At 39.8% G+C, this 19,874-nt stretch overlaps 1 protein-coding gene across 2 annotated transcripts in view; it reads left to right on the top strand.

The window, feature by feature from the left end:
- Positions 1–19,874, top strand: part of COL9A1 (collagen type IX alpha 1 chain) — a 75,262-nt gene that overhangs the window by 15,295 nt on the left and 40,093 nt on the right. Inside the window, exons 6-18 of one of the 2 annotated variants that reach the window (XM_054820977.1) lie at positions 3,789–3,866; positions 4,511–4,531; positions 5,639–5,713; positions 6,298–6,333; positions 6,443–6,505; positions 9,040–9,093; positions 9,691–9,726; positions 14,515–14,538; positions 14,840–14,893; positions 16,571–16,624; positions 18,310–18,342; positions 18,449–18,505; positions 19,338–19,391. In XM_054820977.1, the coding sequence (XP_054676952.1) occupies positions 3,789–3,866; positions 4,511–4,531; positions 5,639–5,713; positions 6,298–6,333; positions 6,443–6,505; positions 9,040–9,093; positions 9,691–9,726; positions 14,515–14,538; positions 14,840–14,893; positions 16,571–16,624; positions 18,310–18,342; positions 18,449–18,505; positions 19,338–19,391 (639 nt within the window). Of the gene's footprint in view, positions 1–3,788; positions 3,867–4,339; positions 4,469–4,510; positions 4,532–5,638; positions 5,714–6,297; positions 6,334–6,442; positions 6,506–9,039; positions 9,094–9,690; positions 9,727–14,514; positions 14,539–14,839; positions 14,894–16,570; positions 16,625–18,309; positions 18,343–18,448; positions 18,506–19,337; positions 19,392–19,874 lie in introns of those variants that run through there. The other variant, XM_054820978.1, reaches the window with a different exon arrangement.

Here is a 19,874-nt window from a genome sequence, read left to right as displayed (position 1 = left end):
TCAACCTTCAACCCTTTCATCTAAAGCACTAATAAGACTACTGAATCACATAGCTGATACTGAGATGTGCAAAGCTGTGGGCATAGAATTTAAGAGGACAGAACAGTGAACAGACATAGCTAATCCAATTATACCTGTGCTGACTAAGAAATTAAGATGAAACTGAAATCCTGTAGGAATCTTGGACAATGGATGTCAGAAATATTGACCTATGGGTCTTTAGCACCTATGGGTCTTCAAAGATCACATTTTAATAACTTTGCTTTATGACTATCCCTGACTTATCTGAGGTTCATTTCTGAGAACTTTGTGCCTGTACTTCATCCTTAATGACACCTTGCATTGATATCGATAGAACATCTACACAAGACATCTTGAAAATAGTGGCATCCTGTAAATCAGCTTAACTTAATCAACAAGACCACTGTGAAATACTGTCAAGGGAAAAGGTACCTTTGACAGCAAGGCTAGGACATATTTGCCCTTCTCTCACCTCTCCTAAATCAATGGGAAGCCAGTCACACCTTTTACTACCTTGCCAACAAGAGAGTTTTATTTTTCATTTCAAAAAAGTCAGATAGGTTTCATCTCAATTTTTGCTTTATATAGCCTCAAAACAGTAACAAAAGCTCTAAGTAAAAAATTTACAGAGCAGCCACGGTTTATTTTTTTAAAAAATAATGCTGCCTGACTAAGCAACTGTGAACTAAGAAATGTCAAATTAAAGCTGCATGTTCAAAATATTTCAACTCCTTTTACATTCACATTATGGCACACTGTTTGTAAATAATGCTAGGTACTTTTTCTGCATATGATGCCTGCCTTATTTACTGAGGGGTTTTTTTTTTAATGTCTTAAACTCATGAGAGTACCAGGCCTTACTTAATGCTCACCACTCAAATCCCATCTTGAACAAAACAAAGTGATTGGTTGGCCATTCAAGAGCATTGGAAGAGAACATATGAGACACTAAAAGGATTTCCTGGCTCAGTGAGTCAAGTTCCCACTGCAGCAAGCAATCACATCTTATAAACTCATTAATAAATTTATCTCTATTTTAATATTGATTATGTTTAAAGTTGAAAAACCAGGTTTTTCATATATATGCATTTGCTAGTAGTATTCTCTTAAGACACAGATATTGGTGCTTGGACAGTCACGCATCAAAGTCTAACACAACCCGGTAATTAGCATTTTATCATCTCAAATCTTTTTTACCTTAGTACAGAAGTAAAAAACCAGACACACACAAAAAAGACAAAAAAAGCTGCAATGATTATCGATCTAAAACCCCCAGAATGTGCTGATGCAGATATTGACTGCTGGTGGTATGTCTTAAAAGTAATTTTTTCAGTGTTTACAGATTTTGTACCATGTTATAAGTTAAAAGTACAGCTCAAGACTATTGATTTCAGTTACAGTTGTTACTGATCAGCCTTTTTGCATAACCGGTACCCAGATACTTCATTTCAAGCATCCAATTCCCTCCTCCCACCCCATGCAGAATGCTCTCTAATGTGGCTATTTTGCTTTAATTAATTTGTCACCACTATATAAGAATTATGAAGCAAAATCAGGCTCATTCAGTGGCATCTGTCTGCCTTTTCCACAAAGCCATCCTTTCTTTTTTTACCACCTTTCACCTCATTTACTTCCAAACTTACAGTTTCTGCACTATGGGAACCACTTCCACAGCCTTGCTCATTCACTCTTGTGAATGAGGGAGGCGTTCTAAGGAAAGAAGTGTGGAATTGCACAATTTCAGATTACATACAGATTAAGTTTGTACAGGTAACCTTAATTATGGTATTTCCTAACTACTGAATGGATGACTTGTCAATTTTAATGTTATTTAATATGATTTTAATTTAAACAAACAGAAAACTTAGAAATTCTGTCACTTAAAACCATGCCTATCCTAATTTAAATCACAAATAGATTATTATTTAAATCAGAAATAGATGATAAACTGCTTTAGAGCCATTTATGGATCTCTTTCCCTCTGCAAGTGAGATTCAGAATAATGTAGACTCAGGACTGAGAATCTAGTTGTATGGTATGAAATAAATTATCATATAGGTATCATTTGATCCCCTTTTTATGAATCCTTATCTTCAGATACCAGGTACCCTCTTATTTTTATTATTGTATGGCTGCCTTGTAGTATAAAATTATAGTATACATTCAGTTTCTTTATATGTATATTATGACATTCAGTTGTCTATTACTAAGGACTGGGAAAGGTTTAAAAATGAGAATTGGATAAAGGAGGTAAAGAATTGACTCACAGATAGTGGTGTCAGATAACAGGTGAAAGAAACAAGGGTACTGCCTCTTTTGTGCTCCAGTCTCAGCACTCTGGAAACTCTGAGGACTGCAAAGTAAACAGAACAGTAGAGATGTGATAGCAAGAATTTCAGGAGTGGTAGCACTGAAGTGGTGAAGGTGAAAGCAAAAAAAAAAAACAAACCCAAACAAGCACCTTGTTGATATGTAGGTGTCTTGCAGAGATCTAAAGGACTTCAGACTCAAAGCATTTATTAGCTCTTGCGGTCAGTATACCATTAAGTGAATGTAAGGATGGTGGCAGGAAAAGAAAACATCTCAGAATGATAGTCCACCTTCTATATCAGTTATGGATTGGGACTGAAGAGAGCAATGAGATATCCCAGAGGGAGCACAGAAGGCAGTCAGGAAGCACCAAGACATTATGTCGCAGGAGAGATGGTGGGCAGATACTTTAGCACAATAGAATAAGAAGAAAGACTCGGAGAAACAAAGAAATAAGAAGTGAAAGCCCCTGGACACTCACTTCAATTTTCCGCTTCTCAGAAAAAACAAATCAGAGTCTTTTCCATACCAGGCCTCTATGTTGTAACAAGAAAAAAAACCCCAAAACTTTATTTTCCCCCTAACTCCTCAGCCATCCATAATGAAAAGAAAGGAGTAGGAGCCTCTGAATTTTATCATCGAACTGGGAAATCTCTGGATAAACCACTCATTAGTGGTTCCTAAGCCAAGCTGATACTATGTGTGATGGGAAGGGAAAACAACCCAAGACTTTAAAACTTAGATACAATAAATATGCACAATTTAATATGTTTCTGGTACTTCAAATTCCACGTGATGCATTATATGTCAACAGATATACATCTGAAGCTGTATGTTTGAGCTATTCAGTAACTTTCAGCAGAGGGTATGTTTTTTAATCTATATAGCACATCAAGTGAGTCTCGGTTGCAGTTTCTGAAAGAGGTTTGTCTTACTCCTGTGATATTTTCCAGTGTCAAATACAAGTGTTCAAAGAAGATGTGAAATTCCGCTGATGTGTATTACCCAGTTGCAGACTGTTGCCAGTGTGCATATGATCCTGCTTTTTGAGCTTCTCACACTTAGATCGCGTTTCTGTCCTCACACCCACCATTCTTCATGTGCACAACTATCCACTCAGAGAAAATCTTTTTGTCTGTCCTTTAATAAAACCACCACATGGCATGAGGAAAAATGCCTGTGCTTATAAAGAACATGTAAAAAATGACACATGATGAATCTCTCCTTCTTTTTAAATCCCTCAGTAGGTTTATGTCCCCTCTTTAAAAGATCTCCACAGTTGGGGAAGCACAGGGTAGAGGTCTGCTCTGGACTGAGCTCTCCGATACACCCATAGCTATTATTAAATACCTACCTTTTAAAACATGGTGTTAGCTGACCGGTGTTCCTCCTATTACACCCTAAGCCAGTATGAAACCCCTGACCCGAATTAACGTTATCTTTATCTACTTTGCCAGTTCGAAATCCAGTGGATGGTGATTCACTGCGACCCCCTGCGACCCCAGCGCGAAGGCTGCGGCGAGCTGCCGGCCCGGGTGAGCGCCTTGCCTTGCCTTGCCACCACAGGAACTTCATTCCCCCCCTTTCTGGCCCGAGATGCCTGCTTTTTACCATACCTGCCTGGAATTCGGTGCCTTTAGAAATCCACCCCCCGCCCCAGCGTAGCAGCAGCCTCATTTTAACCCTTCCGTGACTTACTTTCTTCCCCCTCTCACCCGCTGCTTGGGTGGGAGACTTCTGAAAGCTGTGCCTTGCAGACGGGAGGGATTTTCGGAGCCACCTCCCCGCAGCTGCCGGCTTACCGGGGAGCCTGACGGCGGGAAACCCGTGACGGGGAGGGGGTGGGGCGGAGGGCGAGAGAAGGTGAGGGTCGGTGCCCAAAGCAACAGCAGCAGGGCAAAGGGTTAAGGCGCTGCTGGCATTCAGTCCTCCCCTTCCCAGCCTTCAGATTTCCTCCAATCCCCGCGACCCTCCCCAAGGCGTTAGCAAGCAGCCCTGAGGGGCTGCAGCGGGGCTCACCTTTAGCCGCCTGCCCTAGCAGCCACAGGTCGCTCCCTCCATCGCCATGGCCCGGGCTCTGTGGGACCTCCTGCCTCTGGGGCTTTTCCTGCAGGTTGTTTGCCTATGCCTGGCTCAAGTAAGTTTATTCTGACTTTGGCTCTTTTTGTCTCCCTCGCAGATAAGCCAGACGGTAATCGAGGTAAGTGTGAGAGAAGGGCCGGTGCTGTGCATTCAGGGAAAGGGTGCAGGTGAAGAGAGACTGAAGGCCGCTCTCTATCATGCCCTGGCACCGACCCGCTGGAGGGTTTTTGACCCTTTTCTCCCCTGCAGTAGCTGTATCTGACCCTGACACAGCACTGGCACTTCTGCAGGGGGAAGGCGAGTTGGCCGCAGGGCAGGGGGTGCCATGTGTGCCTACATGATGGTACATGGCAGGTATCAGGCAGGCACCCAGTTATATGGCGGGGCTTGAGCTCCGTCTACAACTACCGCCGGATGGATTTTTACTGGGAAGACTGGTGCAGAGAGGAAAGGCATCCACAGCAGCAGTGCTGCAGGGAGCGAGGGGCCAGGCTCAGGGCCCCAGCAAGGCCCGGGCCAGCCTCTCGCTCACAGAGCACCGTTGTGGGGCTGTGGCTGGCCGCAGCTTGCTCCGAGGAGAACAGAGCCCCCCATTATAGGGAGGGAGACCTGTAAAAGCCTTTCTCTCAGTTTCCACACACTGGCGGCGCCTCCCGCCTCCCTCTCGGGAGCCCAGTGCTTTGAGAAAGCGCCTCTGTAGATGCTAATGTAATCCTGAGGAAACGGGACACAGGGGAAAGGGTTGTTTTAAATTTTCTTCGCTAGCGCAAACTCTTAGGAAGACTGTCTCCTTTGTGTTGGCTGAATGAGCAGAGTAGCTTACTGAATTTCAGTGTTTGATTTGCAAAGATCACTGGTTTTGTTTCTGCCACCCTGTCATTGCCATATGGCATTCAGATCCTCCTGCGTTGGGGAGCTGACCCTCCTCCACCTTGCCCTGGCCCTGCCAGCATCATGGGGTGCAGGAGGATGGTGGGGCTTGGGAAGGGGGGGGTAACACCTCATCTACACTGTACTCTGAGAGCAGTGTTGCTGGTTGTTGCAACAGCTCAGGGGTCCTGACACTTGTGCTATGAGGACGGCTCTTCCTCATCAGCTATGACCCCCCCTCCAGACCAACCCATAAATGCCCCCTTGCATTATGCCGGTCCGCCCTATACTGGCTTTTGCAGGTTTGCCAGGATCTAATTATTCCTTTCTTTTTTTTTTTCTTACTCCCTGTCAGAGAGGTCTCCCTGGTCCACCAGGCCCCCCGGGTCCGCCAGGGCCACCAGGAGTTCCCGGTATTGATGGCATTGATGTAAGTGTTTCCTTGCGTAGGAAATAGGAAATGCCTTGAGGTGTACCTGCATTGTCCTCACTGTCAGCATTTGACTCTGAAGTCTTTGAATTTGGCTGCAGACCCACATAGGAACTGATGGGTTTCATACTCTGTAGCAGGCTGGGGTGGGGGGAGAAGCTGGCCTTTCAGATAATCTCTGATATAAAAAATATAGGATTATTTATTTTATGTAATCATCATCATATGCTATGATTATTTGCCTTAAATGGGGTATAGGGGTTTTATAATTCTAATCTCAAAAGGGATTATGTAGTATCACTCATACTAAAGCATGGTAAGGATTTGTGGCATTATTCCTGATAGGAGCTACTATGTATTTTGCCCTAATTCCTGTCAGAAATTTCTGTGATTATTCTGTTAGTGTATAATAGGGATCATGTGGGTTTAATATTAATTTCCTACAATAAAATTGGTTCGGCATTATTCCTGGTTATCTGTAAATCAGTGTGGGTTTGGGTTTTTGTTTGTTTTGTTTTGTTTTTTTATGAGGGACCATGAAAAGTCCCTGTAGGCCTAATACCTTCCCTTTCATATCTCGTTAGGGGGAGAGAGGTCCTGATGGCCCCCCTGGTCCACCGGTAAGTAATTCCAGCTACTTTGCATTCAATCCTGCAAGAGGAGAGGTTTTGAGTTTTATTTCTGCCTCCCTCTCTGAAACATGCTTAACTGTCCATTTAAATCCTGAAGGGTCCAGATGGGGATGCAGGCAAACCGGGATCCCCTGGCCTGCCTGGAGAGCCAGGAGCTGATGTGAGTACACTTGACTTTCTGGAATTTCCTCCTCTTCATGAGTTTGTTTGTGGGTTTTTGGGTTTTTTGGGTTTTTTTTTTTTAATTCAGGAAAAATACTTGGGTTTAGTCTATTTCTGTAGAAGCATGACCTCCTTTTGAGGTTTCTGGCTTCCTCACAGCTGCCAGCGAGTGCCAGTGGCAGGCGCTTTTCTCCGAGCTGAAGGATTCTCTCTTGGCCAAGCACAGCCGGGCTGCGGGCGGCCGGGGCAGCAGCTGAGGAACAGCGCACGGGCTGTTCGGTGCTGCCACGCTGCTCTGGAGAGGGCGCTGGGCAGCGGTGCTGCGGGGAAGAGGCCGTGCTGCGTTCTTTGGAAGCAGCGTCAGGACAGCAGGGCAGCAAGGACAAGAGGAGGAGCCAAGGTCAGGCCTGGGCAGGACAGTCGGCTGCGGCCGAGGGCACCAGCAGCTCCGGAGAGACAGGGCCGCGGGCGGGCCGGCCCGGAGCCGAGCGGAGAGGTCCGCTGCCCCCGGCAAGGGGCGGCCGGCGCTGCTCCCTCACGGTCCCCGCTGCTCCTTCACGGTCAGCGCCGCCGGTCGGCAGAGCGGGCCGGCCTGTTCCGGGCACTTGGTGGTTAATGGCCACAGGGGCTGTGGGGAGGGTTCCTTTTAGTCATTGTAGGTCTCCTTAGTATCTCCTTCCCGAAAATTGAGGAAATGGGAAGAAAAAAATAATTTCGTTCACCCCTGTAGGCCTGGTGTTAAAAGTGAACAGTTACCTTTTTACTAAAGTGAAGCTTAAGAATGAATTTTAACTCAGTTTCTGAGGAAAACCTGTGATTTACATATAGTTGTTATTCCAAACAAAAACCTCCCAGACTTCAACCACTGCAGAGCCCATACCTGCTAATGTGTCTTCCTTTCTTTGTGGAAAATAATACCGAATAATAAAGTTCCAATATCATCTAGTGTTGACGGCCTGTTAGGTTGTATCTCTTGAATAAGTTAGTGGCAATAAAAGCACCGTCATACATTTTTGGGCAAGTCTTCATATTTCTCTCGAGAGCAGTGTTTGAAAGCATTTCTTGCTACGAAGCAGGATTGTTACATTAGTACTTGGATCTTATGCCAGGAGGCAGACAAGCTTATGTTTAATTTATGTAAGTGGTAGCATACTTTTATAATTTTAAACATTCAGAATAAAGATTATATACAACAAACTAGTATATTAGAGAATATTGCAAATTGCATAAATGAAAAAGCCTAATGTTTATTAAGATTGCAATACTGTTAGTGGTTAATTTTTAATTTGCTTTTGAAAAGAGATTTAGTGGACATGGAGCTGAAACTCATGGAGTTAAACTGTTTGAATTTCAAATCTGTAAGAGGTATCTCATACCACTTCATTTTTTCCTGAAAACAGTACAGGACCACAACCCATTTGTACATGTCAAAAACCCATAAGCAGATCTTTAAAAATCATTGCCTCTTATAATTTTCACTTAAGGCATGGTTTTGTTTTCTTTGCCAGAACTCATGGTAATACAATCAGGTGAAACAGAACATTTTAAACTCATCTCAGCTTTTGATACTTGTTTGCAGTTGCATATTTTCTCATGTCAGTGGATGAGTGAAACTAATATTTGAATAATGTGTTCTGAAATGGTGAACCTTTTTTATTTTCAGTTGAAGACAAAACATGGGACCTTATTGTACTCCCACTGTGCATTCAACTTTTAATTGGAGTTTTAGAATTATAGTACCTTCTGCCATGTTTAATTGGTGAGGCAGTTCTGACTTTTTAAATCTCATTTTGCTTTCACAAACTATTTCAGTGTCAGGTTTAATAGACTGAATAAAGATACCGTACAGTAATTGCCTGTAATGATCATGTAAGCTTTTGAAAGCAAATTGTCAGAGAAAACATCCCCTTGGGTGAACACTGAATTGCTGGAAGTATACCAAAAAAGAAAAGTATTGGACAAATGTAAAAGCAAGGCTTTTCTTATAGATATCTGGAAATTTCTAAGCCATATAAGCTGGTTAAAAATTTGGAAACAAAAGAACTCCAAATGAATTTGTAGTTATAATACCATGATTGCTTTTTAATTTTGGCCAGATAGACAAGTACGGTTCAAAGACTAACTTCAAATCCAGCCTAGCAACTTTGCTCGTTTTTTTTTTTTTGTCAATTAATGATTTATTTGAAATGGAAAATGCTGATAGTTTTTGGTTTTAACCTGAACCATGAACTAAATTCATCAATCTCCCATTGAGAGGAAATAAGATAATTTGAGATCACATGTCTAGTTTAATTGTGATTTAATGGAATATTTTTTGAAGGACACATATCACAAGCACTGCTGTTTGTCACCAGAAGCTAGTACTTTGAATTTGGGCAGTTCTATCTGTACATGTAAATAGGCATTTGAATTGTAAGTCTCCTGCAGTTACTTATCTCATTTAATAGCTTCATTATTCTATGTTTTAGAATGTTTTCTGTTGTGATTAAGAAAACCATATTTGCATTAACACTGCATACATTACTTCCAAAGGGATTCACAGGACCTGATGGTTCAAGTGGAGCCACAGGACCAAAAGGACAGAAGGTAAGAACAAAATTATGCATGAAATTATGGGAATTTTTTTAAGCAGGATTTTTGTTTGTCTCTATGCAACTAATGGATGCTGCAGCCTTTCTTGCAATATTAAAATCTCTATAATATAAGTACAGACCCACCGGGCCCTTTTCATATAGTACAAAGCAACTTCCATTCCCTCTGCCAGCAGTAAGGAATGGTGGCATTACATTGATGACATTAAATTTGAGCATCTTCAGTAATGGTGAAGCTTTCTCCATCTCGTGCTGCAATTGTGTCATAGTGATATGCAGTGGAAACCAGAACAGTGAAACCTGACTTCATCAGCAATCAGACCAATGAAATATACATCAGAAGTCAGAGCATATTTGAATTATTTTTTTTGGGGGGGAAAAAAGGCCTCAGGCAGTATATTTTTAATATTGAGAAAGTCTTTCCTTTCTCTCAAGTCTCACTGAGACCAGCGTAGCATTAATGAAGTGACTAATAATTGCAGAATATGTCCACTAAATGATACCCTCCAAAAGGGGAGAGCATCTTCCTGTATGTTGTTTACAAAACTTTATGCTAATACCTCTTGAAAAACTCCATTTTTATCTTCTGAAGGGTGAACCAGGACTGCCAGGTGCTCGTGGACTGCCGGTAAGTAATACATTTAGTAGTTGAAGAGGTTTTTTAGACCTTAGGTATAAATATGAAGGATTCTTATCATTCATTGAAGTGAAGAAAAAGCCAGAAACTATTTCTGAGGTTTGAAAGAACTCTTAAGATATTGAAGTAGTCCATCAAGGAACCTTTTTGTCTTTATTTCAAAGTATGCTGATATTACTGGAGGGGACATATTTGGTTTGTATGCTGTAAAAAGAAAGGAGTGTGTGTGATTCGGTCACAAGTTTTGGAAGCATACCATTGTTTTCCATCTCTGAAAATGCTGTAGAGACAGGAGAGTCTGTGTTTTATTTGTATAAATTAGTCTACAGTTATTCCTGTTTCAGCTCCTTGCCATGTGTTTAAATGGGATTGCAGAAGTGTAAATGCTACATAGGACTTTCTGTGCTGTTCCACATGACAACAAGGCAAAATAGGAACAAGGACATACAAAGAGTACTGCTCAAATTGGCATGCAGATGGATTTAACAGCCGTATTTGGGGGCTGTAAATAATTGTGATTTTCAGGACTTTTACAGGGTTGGAGAAGTGAATGATGGTTGGCATGTAGAAACTTAGATTATACAGGAAATCAGGAAAGCTTCGAGGAAAATGAGTAGCGGAGCCACATGAGTGGTGTAAAATTGTAATAGGGCTGCACATAATTAAAGTTTAACTAAGAATTAGATTCCTTTTGGATAAATTGTTGGGATTAAATAGGGGAAGCATTGTATTCTGATATAGCACTCCTTGCTGTGAAATCCTATATCTTTGACCGTATTTTTGTATTTTTGACCCTGTCCCATTAACTTTTACTAACTTTGTATTACACAGTCATTTTGATATTTGGCCAGAGAGAAAATTATAATGTTATTCTTGAAGAGGTTACGTTATAGACATGTTCAAACTTAAGATGAATCATTCTATCTGGACATTTGTGTTTCATGGATGCTGTTTCTTACCAGAAAATCTGGAGCCTGAGTTAAATCGGTAATACTTTTATAATGACTAGTCAATCTGTGGACTCAATATACAATCTAAATTTAGTTACAGAAAATAACAAAACTGAGGTAGCTTCTGGGTAGACTGAAGGGCCTAAGGTGGGTTGTTTTTTGTTGGGGTTTTTTGGGGTTTTTTTTGGGGGGGGTCCATTTTCATTTTTTGCTCTCACATAGTTGGGAAAATAATTTCTGGGTCATCTGCAATACATTTTAAAATGTTTAGCTGGAATGAAGAGACAAGTTAACTGTCAGATTTGTTACTCAGATGATATGGGAAAAGTGCACATGAAAATAACCGCTATATGAGAGAAAAGGTGAGGAATTAAAACCAAAATACTGAAATATTGGAGGTTAAAATACTGTAGTAAAAACCTGTCGACTGAAATAAAAACTGACTTAGGGAAAATACACATGATTTTATCTCATTGTTCACAGACTAATGTGAGACAGAATAATTTTAAAAGCCTTCAGAAAAAGTGGGTATATAAAATATACATAAAGAGGGTTAGTCTCAACTTAGAAGTAGAGATGTTATTATGGGAAAGCAGCAAACTGGACCAACTTGTCAAGGTGAATGCTGATTCCGTTCAGAGCAGCAGTTACCTCATTCAGGTCTTTTGTGACCATATTTTGAGACTGCAAAAGCAATAAATCTCATGAGATTTTTGGACCATTGTTCAAAGTTTAGTGATTTTTTTGCTTGATCTGAGACTTTCAGTCTTATGGTGATAAGGCTTCACTGAACTTCAGTTGGGATTGCCTTTGCAGTTGTTCTGCCTCTGTTTAATAAGCAACTGGACCTTGTATTTAAAGGTGAATCTGCAGGAATATTTATAACGAGGAAATGAGAATTCCTATTTATTTAAAGGTAAAGAAAAGATGAATATACTTAGTCACCTCATGTCATTACCCTTGTAATTAAGGTTAAGACCTCACATTTTAGGAAGAAGCCTAGTGTTTGATTTTCTAGCTCCATGGTTGTTAACCTGTATATGCTGAATCCATATGGAAAGTTTAATGCTCAAAATAAATCTCTTGGGGAAATTCCATTTATACAGGCTTTCCTTTTGATGAGTGCCTTTAAGCTGCTGAAGAAATAGAGCAGTTAGTGGAAGTTTCTCAAAATGGTCTATATGGATCATCTCACCTTTAGTGAGATTAAACTTAGAGTAATGAAACCTAATTAAAAAAAAAAAGGCGGCTAGGAGTGGCAGTGCTGGAGTGTGATGGTTCTAATTCTCAGATTCAGAGACTTTTTGAGAAGCTCTTACTACAAGTGTGAAATAGTGGGGCTGTTTAACCTTCACAGGTCTTTGGTTTGATCCATGAGACCGTGCTTACTAGAAACACAGTGACCACACTTATGAGTCTGCATACTAGTTACATGATTAATTGAGTATTTAGGTGTAATTATGCACTGCTTTGAATTCAGTCAGTGGCCTTCTGCAAGTAGAGTAGTCTCTGGATGGTTATCCAAAGATTTCATTTCTCACAAAAACCCCTTGCTGAAGTTGTTAAAATACTCAGTGCAAACAGAAAGTCTTGGCTACAACATTAATTAGTTTTAAATTATTATCACTGTTTTTTAAGCTCATCCAGTAGAATTTATTGGCCAAGTTAAGACTTCAGGGTAACTGAAAGAAAAAAATATTAAGTATCTCAAGTTTTATATGCAGCATTTGCTTTTCTGCTTCTGTCATCCATTCTTCCCCAGAACGTATCCTGGCAATCTTCAGTTATCTTCTTTTACTCTCCCTTTGCTCTACTTTTTCCTACTTCATCATTTAGTTTAATTTATTCTCTTAGTCTCATCTCTTTTGTGGATAGTCTCTCAAATAGCAAATTTACAAAATCAGTAGAATACTTCTGATGAATTCAAGTAATTTACCACCAAATATGCTGATGTCTCTGATCTGGCTTTTGTAAATGGACCTGGGGCTGCTATATTCAGTGCATGTATTGCACCCTCCAGTCCATTCTCTCTGTTAAGTTCCCTCTAACTTTTCTGTTAGCTGATACATTGCTGGTGTTTTCCAGGTCTGACATATGGGTAGGATTGCGTGTATTTAGCGATAGAGAAATTGAAGATATTTTAAGGTCTACTAAAGTACAGCTTCTGGCACAGGGTACACATACAAATACTGGTATGTGACTCTTCATGGTGGATGGCAGCAGGTCCGTCCTGACAACGTGGAGGTACTTACCAGATCTACAGGGTGAGTGTCTCTGAACCAGGTGATTACAGACTGTGGGTTACTGCCCACACCCATGCACTCCGTGTGCTCTGTGGGTCAGGTAAGCACCTCCAAAGCAGGCATCTGGGGATGTAAGGCCGCAGTCCCAAGCTGCGTGGAGAGGCTTCCCCTTTAGGGAGCAGGCAGAGGCAGGAACATGCGCAGCTGGTTGGGCTCATTAACTGCTCTGTGTAGGTCCTTATTAGCTGATTGCATCGGAGCTCTCAACTCTGCCAGCTTTGCTTGCAGGGAGTTCATGGCCAGAAGGGTGGACTAGCTGGGCGAGGAGAGGCGTGGGTTGCTGGGGGACAGACTGCTTCTGGGAGTCCTAATTAGGAGGGTGAAGAGATGCAACAGCATGGGCAAAGGATGGAGGGGGGACTGTCTTCTTCTGGGCCTGTGTGTGGGCCGGACACAGTAGCTGTAGTTGCTTCTTTTGGTATCATATCACTGACTTTCCCTGCCACTGTCAGGGGTGCGTTAGGAAGAGCATACTCCAATGGGAACCTGCAAGTAGTTGGTTTTCTTCTTTCAGAGGCAGATGGTATTGTAATATCAGATACGTGATGCAGTGAAAGTTTAATTTGTATAGTCACATATAGATATGTATAATATAATGAATTGCAGCAAGGGAGTGTTCAGTAATAGCAGAGGAATTATGTAGATTATGCAAGATGAAAAAGTTTACATTCTGCTGTGTATTAAATGGTTAAAATGGAATGACTCTGATAAATGCTTGAAATTTTCCCTGTCTTATTCCAAGTTTTCTAAAGACGACCTTGCAGATACAGTCCTGGTATGATATTCTGTGGCTTTTAAACTCTACTCAGTCCAGGTGCTTTATTACATCAAACTTCCTGAAGATTTAAGTATGTTTGTGATTTTATATGCTAGTGTTTCATACACATCATTGACACTGTTCTCCATAAAATTATCCATTTGCTTTAGTAATGCGAGACTGAGGGATCTGTTTTCTTAGATGGAGTATATTGTCCAAATAGGCAGAAACACATTTGTATGTTGGATACTTCTCATTAAAATGATTCAGAGCAATACTGATGGAAAATGTAAACAGGAGCAGTTTGGTGTTCTTTCTGATTACCAAAAAGCATTAGTTTAATGGATTTAGACCTCAGGGAAGCACTGGCAAAAAAAATTTAAAAAATTCTGTTTTATTATCAATTTAAATGCACTGTTAGAAGGAAATGATTATAGCATAGATGTGTTTGTCATGGTACTTGATAATTCAGTAAACCCAAAGGCTTCAATGTCTTCATTCCTTTGTGGAAGTATATGTGTTTGTAAATATGTGTAAATAAATGCTACTGCAAGGCAACATAATCAATAATTTAATTTTTCTCCTGATATTGATTACCTAATAATAAAATTCATATTTAACATTAGTTAAACTAGTTTTCAAAATGATTTTGCAGAATCAAACATCAGGTTTTTTGTCCCTTTTTATCCCCAAAACTCTGTTCTCAGCAAACAGCTTGACTTGGTGTGGAACCCTCCCTACATTTCTGACCTTTTTTCATATTTCACAGGGCAAGGGGCTTCTTGGACCACCTGTAAGTATCATTTTTACAATTCATAAATATGCCGTTTAATGAATCTGTTTAAATATTCAATAAAGCTGTTATACTGTAATAAAAAGTAATTCAGTGAAAAAAGACTGTTTTAATCCTGATGTTCTATGTCTATTATGTATGCTTTCTTCATCTACTACTGAGGTTGCTTAGGTATATGGGGCAAGAATACTGGTGTCTGAAGGCACAGTTTGTTTGAGAGATTTACATGTTCTCACTCCTTGGATGCTTGTTGTAGCGGTATTGTATGATCTAAAATTACTATTTAACTTGGTTGTTACAGGGTCCAGCTGGTGCAGCAGGACTTCCTGGGGAAGTAGGTCGTGCAGGTCCACCTGTAAGTACTACCATGTTTGCTAAAAATGTAGGTTTATTCAATTGCTAGAAGGTGCTTACAGAAAAAATGAATAATCACCATGCTATCTAAACACTATTTGGGTTATAACACCACTTGAAAACATTTTTTTTTTCTCTGCAGTGGTCACTGGTAGAGTAAAGATTGTGTTTGAAGCTCATTGGAAATAAGGAACAATTAATAGCACAAAGTCAGGGCCACCCATTAGATTAGAATTCTATGTTTCATATAGTGTCCCATACTGTACTTCTCCTCTTAGTCAAGGAAAGCTAAAATAAAAAAACAAACCTGCCAGAAATACGGTAAATGTAAAACTTAACATTACACGCAGAACTTTAGCTTTACTGCTGTCTTCTCACATACACGTTATGGTACATGACCACATACTATTTCTCTTTTCCATTTACATATCAGTGAATGTGGCAGTATTTCTTCTTGGTCTCATTTTAAGTGTGACTCCGTCTACTGACCTTACTGTGCACTCACTTTCAGCACACTCATATTTTGACTCCATGCTTTATCACTGGCATGCAAATTGAAATAAATTGTTAATTTTTTACTTGAAATCTGAAATAGCATTAAAATTTTGTTTAATGAAGCTTACTTTTTAATGCATACCTCTCCCCGTGTGTTGCAATCGGTCATATAAATGAATATAAAAAAGAATATTAAAACCTGCCAATTTGTTTCAGAAGATTATCTGTCTAGCTCAGTGTCTTGTCTGTAGCATGGGCAATAATGGATACCTAGGGAAGTGTATGGGCTATTTGTAAAATGACATTTTTCTGTCATATTGTCCCACATTCTGGCAGTTGGCAGTTCAGAGACTGCCTGAATCAGAAATTGCATCTGTGCTGCCTTTTTCAAAAGCTATATATGAGCCTATCCTCCATTAATGTAGTCAGTCCCTTTTTGAATACATTTCTATCATGGGCCTCTGCAAAAGATTGTGATAATGAGTCCACAATGTAATTATACATTGCATGGAAAAGAAATATTCCTTTTTAGTGTTTTTAAACCTATGGCTCTATAGCTCATGCATTGTGAGAATTAGTGAATAATTTTTCTATATTCATCTTGTTCATTTCATTTTTGATTTAATAACGTGTCAAACATAATATTGAAATGACAGTATTAAGTTAAAAGGTAGTCCCTGTCAGTATATTAAATTTATTTTAATTAAAAGCATTCAGAAAAAAATAATTTGCAGAGGTTCTGTGTTGTCTTTACTTCTGAAAACACTGGACATCAAAACATCACAAACAGAAGATTCTAACTTGGTAAATTCATCCTGGGCTGTGAAAAAGGGGATTTTTTTCCCTCTCTGTGCTTTGTGCATTTTTGCCAGTTAGGCAGTGTAAGATTCTTTTAATTCAGAACTTAATTTGCAGTTACAAGATAGAGGAGTGCATAGATGATCCTGTGGGCAGATGTTATGGCTTTCTAAAGCAGCTAAAAATTATTTGGTTTTTTGTGACTCCTATTCCACAACATGGCTCCCATTCTACTAAAATATCAGTTTCCCATTCTACTATGGGAGCCATGTTGTGGACCTAGGTTCTGTAGCTACTTCATTTCTCACTGTTGTGTGGTATAAATATGTAACTGCTGGTTTTCATTATTACTATGAATCAACAAAATTACTTTACCCTTTTGTAGGGAGATCCAGGAAAAAGAGGGCCACCAGGGTCACCAGGACCACCTGGTCCTCGGGTAAGTGATTGCCTTTATTATGTGCTAATGTCTGAATTATGTATTGTTGCTGCTTGAACAAAACTTCTCTTCAAGTCATATAGCTGAGTGCTACAGCTGAGTACAGCTGACTTTAGGATTTCAGCAGGCTATATAAATTCATCATGTCTTAGAGGCTTGTGTTCAAAGCCTGAGATACAACTGAGTCATATCAACATTTGATCTTTCATTTACAAGTTTCTAGTCTATATGGTTATAAAAGATTGAAATGCAAACTATGTAACTTCTGTCATGATGTCTTCCTATTTCTGCAAATGGTCTTAAACTGTAACTTTGACAGATTTTAAACTTCCTTGTGCATTCTGGTGTTACTGTAAATGTAGTCTTTGTTGGGCGTCACCAGTAGTACTTCAGCAGAGGTAGACTGTTCTCTTAGGAGGAGAAAAATTTAATATTTGGCTCCTGAGCCAGAAATATATGCTTCCAGGCCTGCTACTTGCAAGGGATAGAAGAAAGCTTTACACCAGTGCTTTGCCTCTCTAGGGAAATGGTTATCTTCTTTGAGCCTCTTGGGAGGAGGGATGCCTGTTATGCCTTTGTCTTGTGGCTATTTACCTTCCCAAAGAGATAAAATGGAGTGTTTGGCAGACACATTGGAGGCTGGGTGCTGTGAAATGCAAACTGCTGGGAAATGTGTCATACTAATGTTTTTTAAAAGCTGTACTGTCCGTCTGCTGGACAGAGTCTAAATCCATATGTTTTATTTATGTAATGTTTCTTCTTTTCATGAAAGTTGCCAGAGAATCGGCAGAGGCATTGTAAAAAATGTGAATGATAAAGTGGAGAAGAGTATTTAGGAAACAAGTAAAAATTAATTTTCAGTGATGGCGTATGCTGCTTCTATTTCTTGGAAGTTTTGTCCTTTTTAGATTTCTGAAGTGCCACAATCTCACTCCAGTTGATGACATTATGGACCCAAACATCCCTTCAGCTTTTTTAAAATCCTTCTGTATAAAAGGAGACCAGCTGATTCCTTAAACTCCCCTGTGCTTCTCTCTGAAACAGTGTGTCCCTTTCACTGGGCTTTAGAGAATCCAGCTGCTGCTGTGAAGTCATATTTCTCCCTGTTGTGCCTCATAAGCCTCCCATTAGCTTCCATCGAGTATTTAACATGAGGAATGGCCTTTCCCCCACTGAGTCCATCTCGTTGTACACCGCTGTCTAGTTTATTGCAATTCCGCTAACTGTCAGACATCTCACTCGTCTACCAATACTTGTGTTGTGGGAAGATTATTTTCTCTGTAAAGATCTGAATCTTCTGCTGAATGGTAACAAGTTGGAAAAGTAAAAGTTATCCTTATTACAGAAATTGTCTTGAGTTCTACTGGAAATTCATGGGGTTTGGATATATGTGCTCTATATTTAATAGAAAATATGTTTTGGGTAGTTTAAAAACCAGAAGAAATATTTTGTTTTTCAGGAAAGTTGATCTATGTTAGAGGACAGGATTTTGCAGGTACCTGCAATCCTACAATAAAATCCTACAGTTTACATGCTTTCCATGTCAGAGATCCTTTGGTTGATTATACTTCTGATTCCAGCTTTAGATAGTAGTATTTTGTGGTTTGTCTAATGACTGTATTGTCTAATGAGTCAGGTCTGGTTATTTCTCTTTTACTGAATTTGATTAATCTAATTTCATTTAGGGAACAATTGGCCTGCAAGATGGTGACCCATTGGTAAGATAGTTGGCCTTTTATTTATTTATTTATTTATTATTTTCCAAATAATGTCAGACAGCCTTACTCAACCTATGTGGTACTAACTCTGTGGATGCTTTTCCAGTGTCCCAATGCTTGTCCACCTGGCCGCCCAGGACATGCTGGTTTAATGGGAATGAAGGTAAGAGAATCTCTTCAAGCATTCATTACAAAGATACTGTCTCAAAGCAATAGGGAGGGTAATTGCTGGCTCACCAGAAGGGCAGTTCACTGCTAATTTCAAAAAACATTGCATCAGTGTAGATGCTTAGGGTTATTTTGACTCTTGACTGCCAGAATAACCTCTTGTTGAAGTCTGTTACTGCTGCTATAATCTTTAGGGTAAAATTTCTCTGTGGTCCTGAAAGGATTAGAGTATGTGAAGGATCTCTTCATTCGCTTTCTGGACCATTTGTAGTCTGACTGCAGAAACTCTAAATATACCCCAAATCCTTAGTCTTTTTTCCTTCTTTCTCTCTTTGGAGACCTGTAACATACTAAATTGAAATGAACACTTCTGGAGTCTCATTTTATCTAAGATTTTTTTTTAATGTATTCTTTGCCTGATGAGGCTTTGGGCAATGTGGTCTAGTGGAGGGTGTCCCTGCCCATAGCAGGGGGGTTGGAACTAGATGAGCTTTCAGGTCCCTTCCAACCCAAACCATTCTGTGATTCTGTGATTCTAGGAATACAGTTGGCCTGAGCAAATAGTTATGAGGTAATGTAAGAAGAGATACTAACCTGCCTAGAACAGCCTTGTTAGATGCAGGAGCAGATCTTTTTGAACATGGTACTTAGTATGTGGTGTTAACTAGATAGGTATGGAAGCAGTGGTGAATGGGGATTGCAGAGGGAACGGCAAGATAGTTCTGAGGATTCTGTGTTGGTTTTGCAAAACTTAGGGTTTTAATTTTGAATAATTGCTATTTAATTATTCATTTATTTATTTATTTTGGTTTTTACATTTATTTTAGGGGCAGAAAGGTTCAAAAGGAGAGTCTGGTGAACCAGGAAAACAAGGTTATAAGGTAAAAAATAAAAAAGGAAAACCTGCTATTGTTTTTTGGCAAGCTAATAGTAGTTTAACCTCTTCTTCAAAAACTGTGTTGTATTTTGTTAGAACTATTAATTGTTTTACCAGAATGCATGAAGAGATACTACATACCATAATGCTCCAGAGTAACCAAAGGTATATATCTGTTCTTCATTCACCTGTACTCTGTATTCATTATGATGATTATGAAGTCATAGTCCTCTTGCATTTTATTTTCATCATTCAATTTAATTATTATGGAATTCATGGCAAAAATTGAAGTAAAATTTATTCATTGGAAAACTTCCAAACATTTAAATGCAGAAGAATTTTGTGGATTTACCAGGTAAATAGTTCTGTGACACAGATGAGTAGTAACAGGAACAATGAGAGGGCAAAAATGTATTTGAGAGGGAAGGGACACAGTATAAGTTCATAGGAGCGGGGGGGAGTGAGTGAGTGGCTGCATGGTGCTCAG

Source organism: Grus americana, chromosome 3 (genome assembly GCF_028858705.1).
Source record: "Grus americana isolate bGruAme1 chromosome 3, bGruAme1.mat, whole genome shotgun sequence".
In the NCBI taxonomy this organism is placed as follows: domain Eukaryota; kingdom Metazoa; phylum Chordata; class Aves; order Gruiformes; family Gruidae; genus Grus; species Grus americana.
Note: the sequence above shows the minus strand (reverse complement) of the source record. Positions and strands in the feature narration are given on the sequence as shown.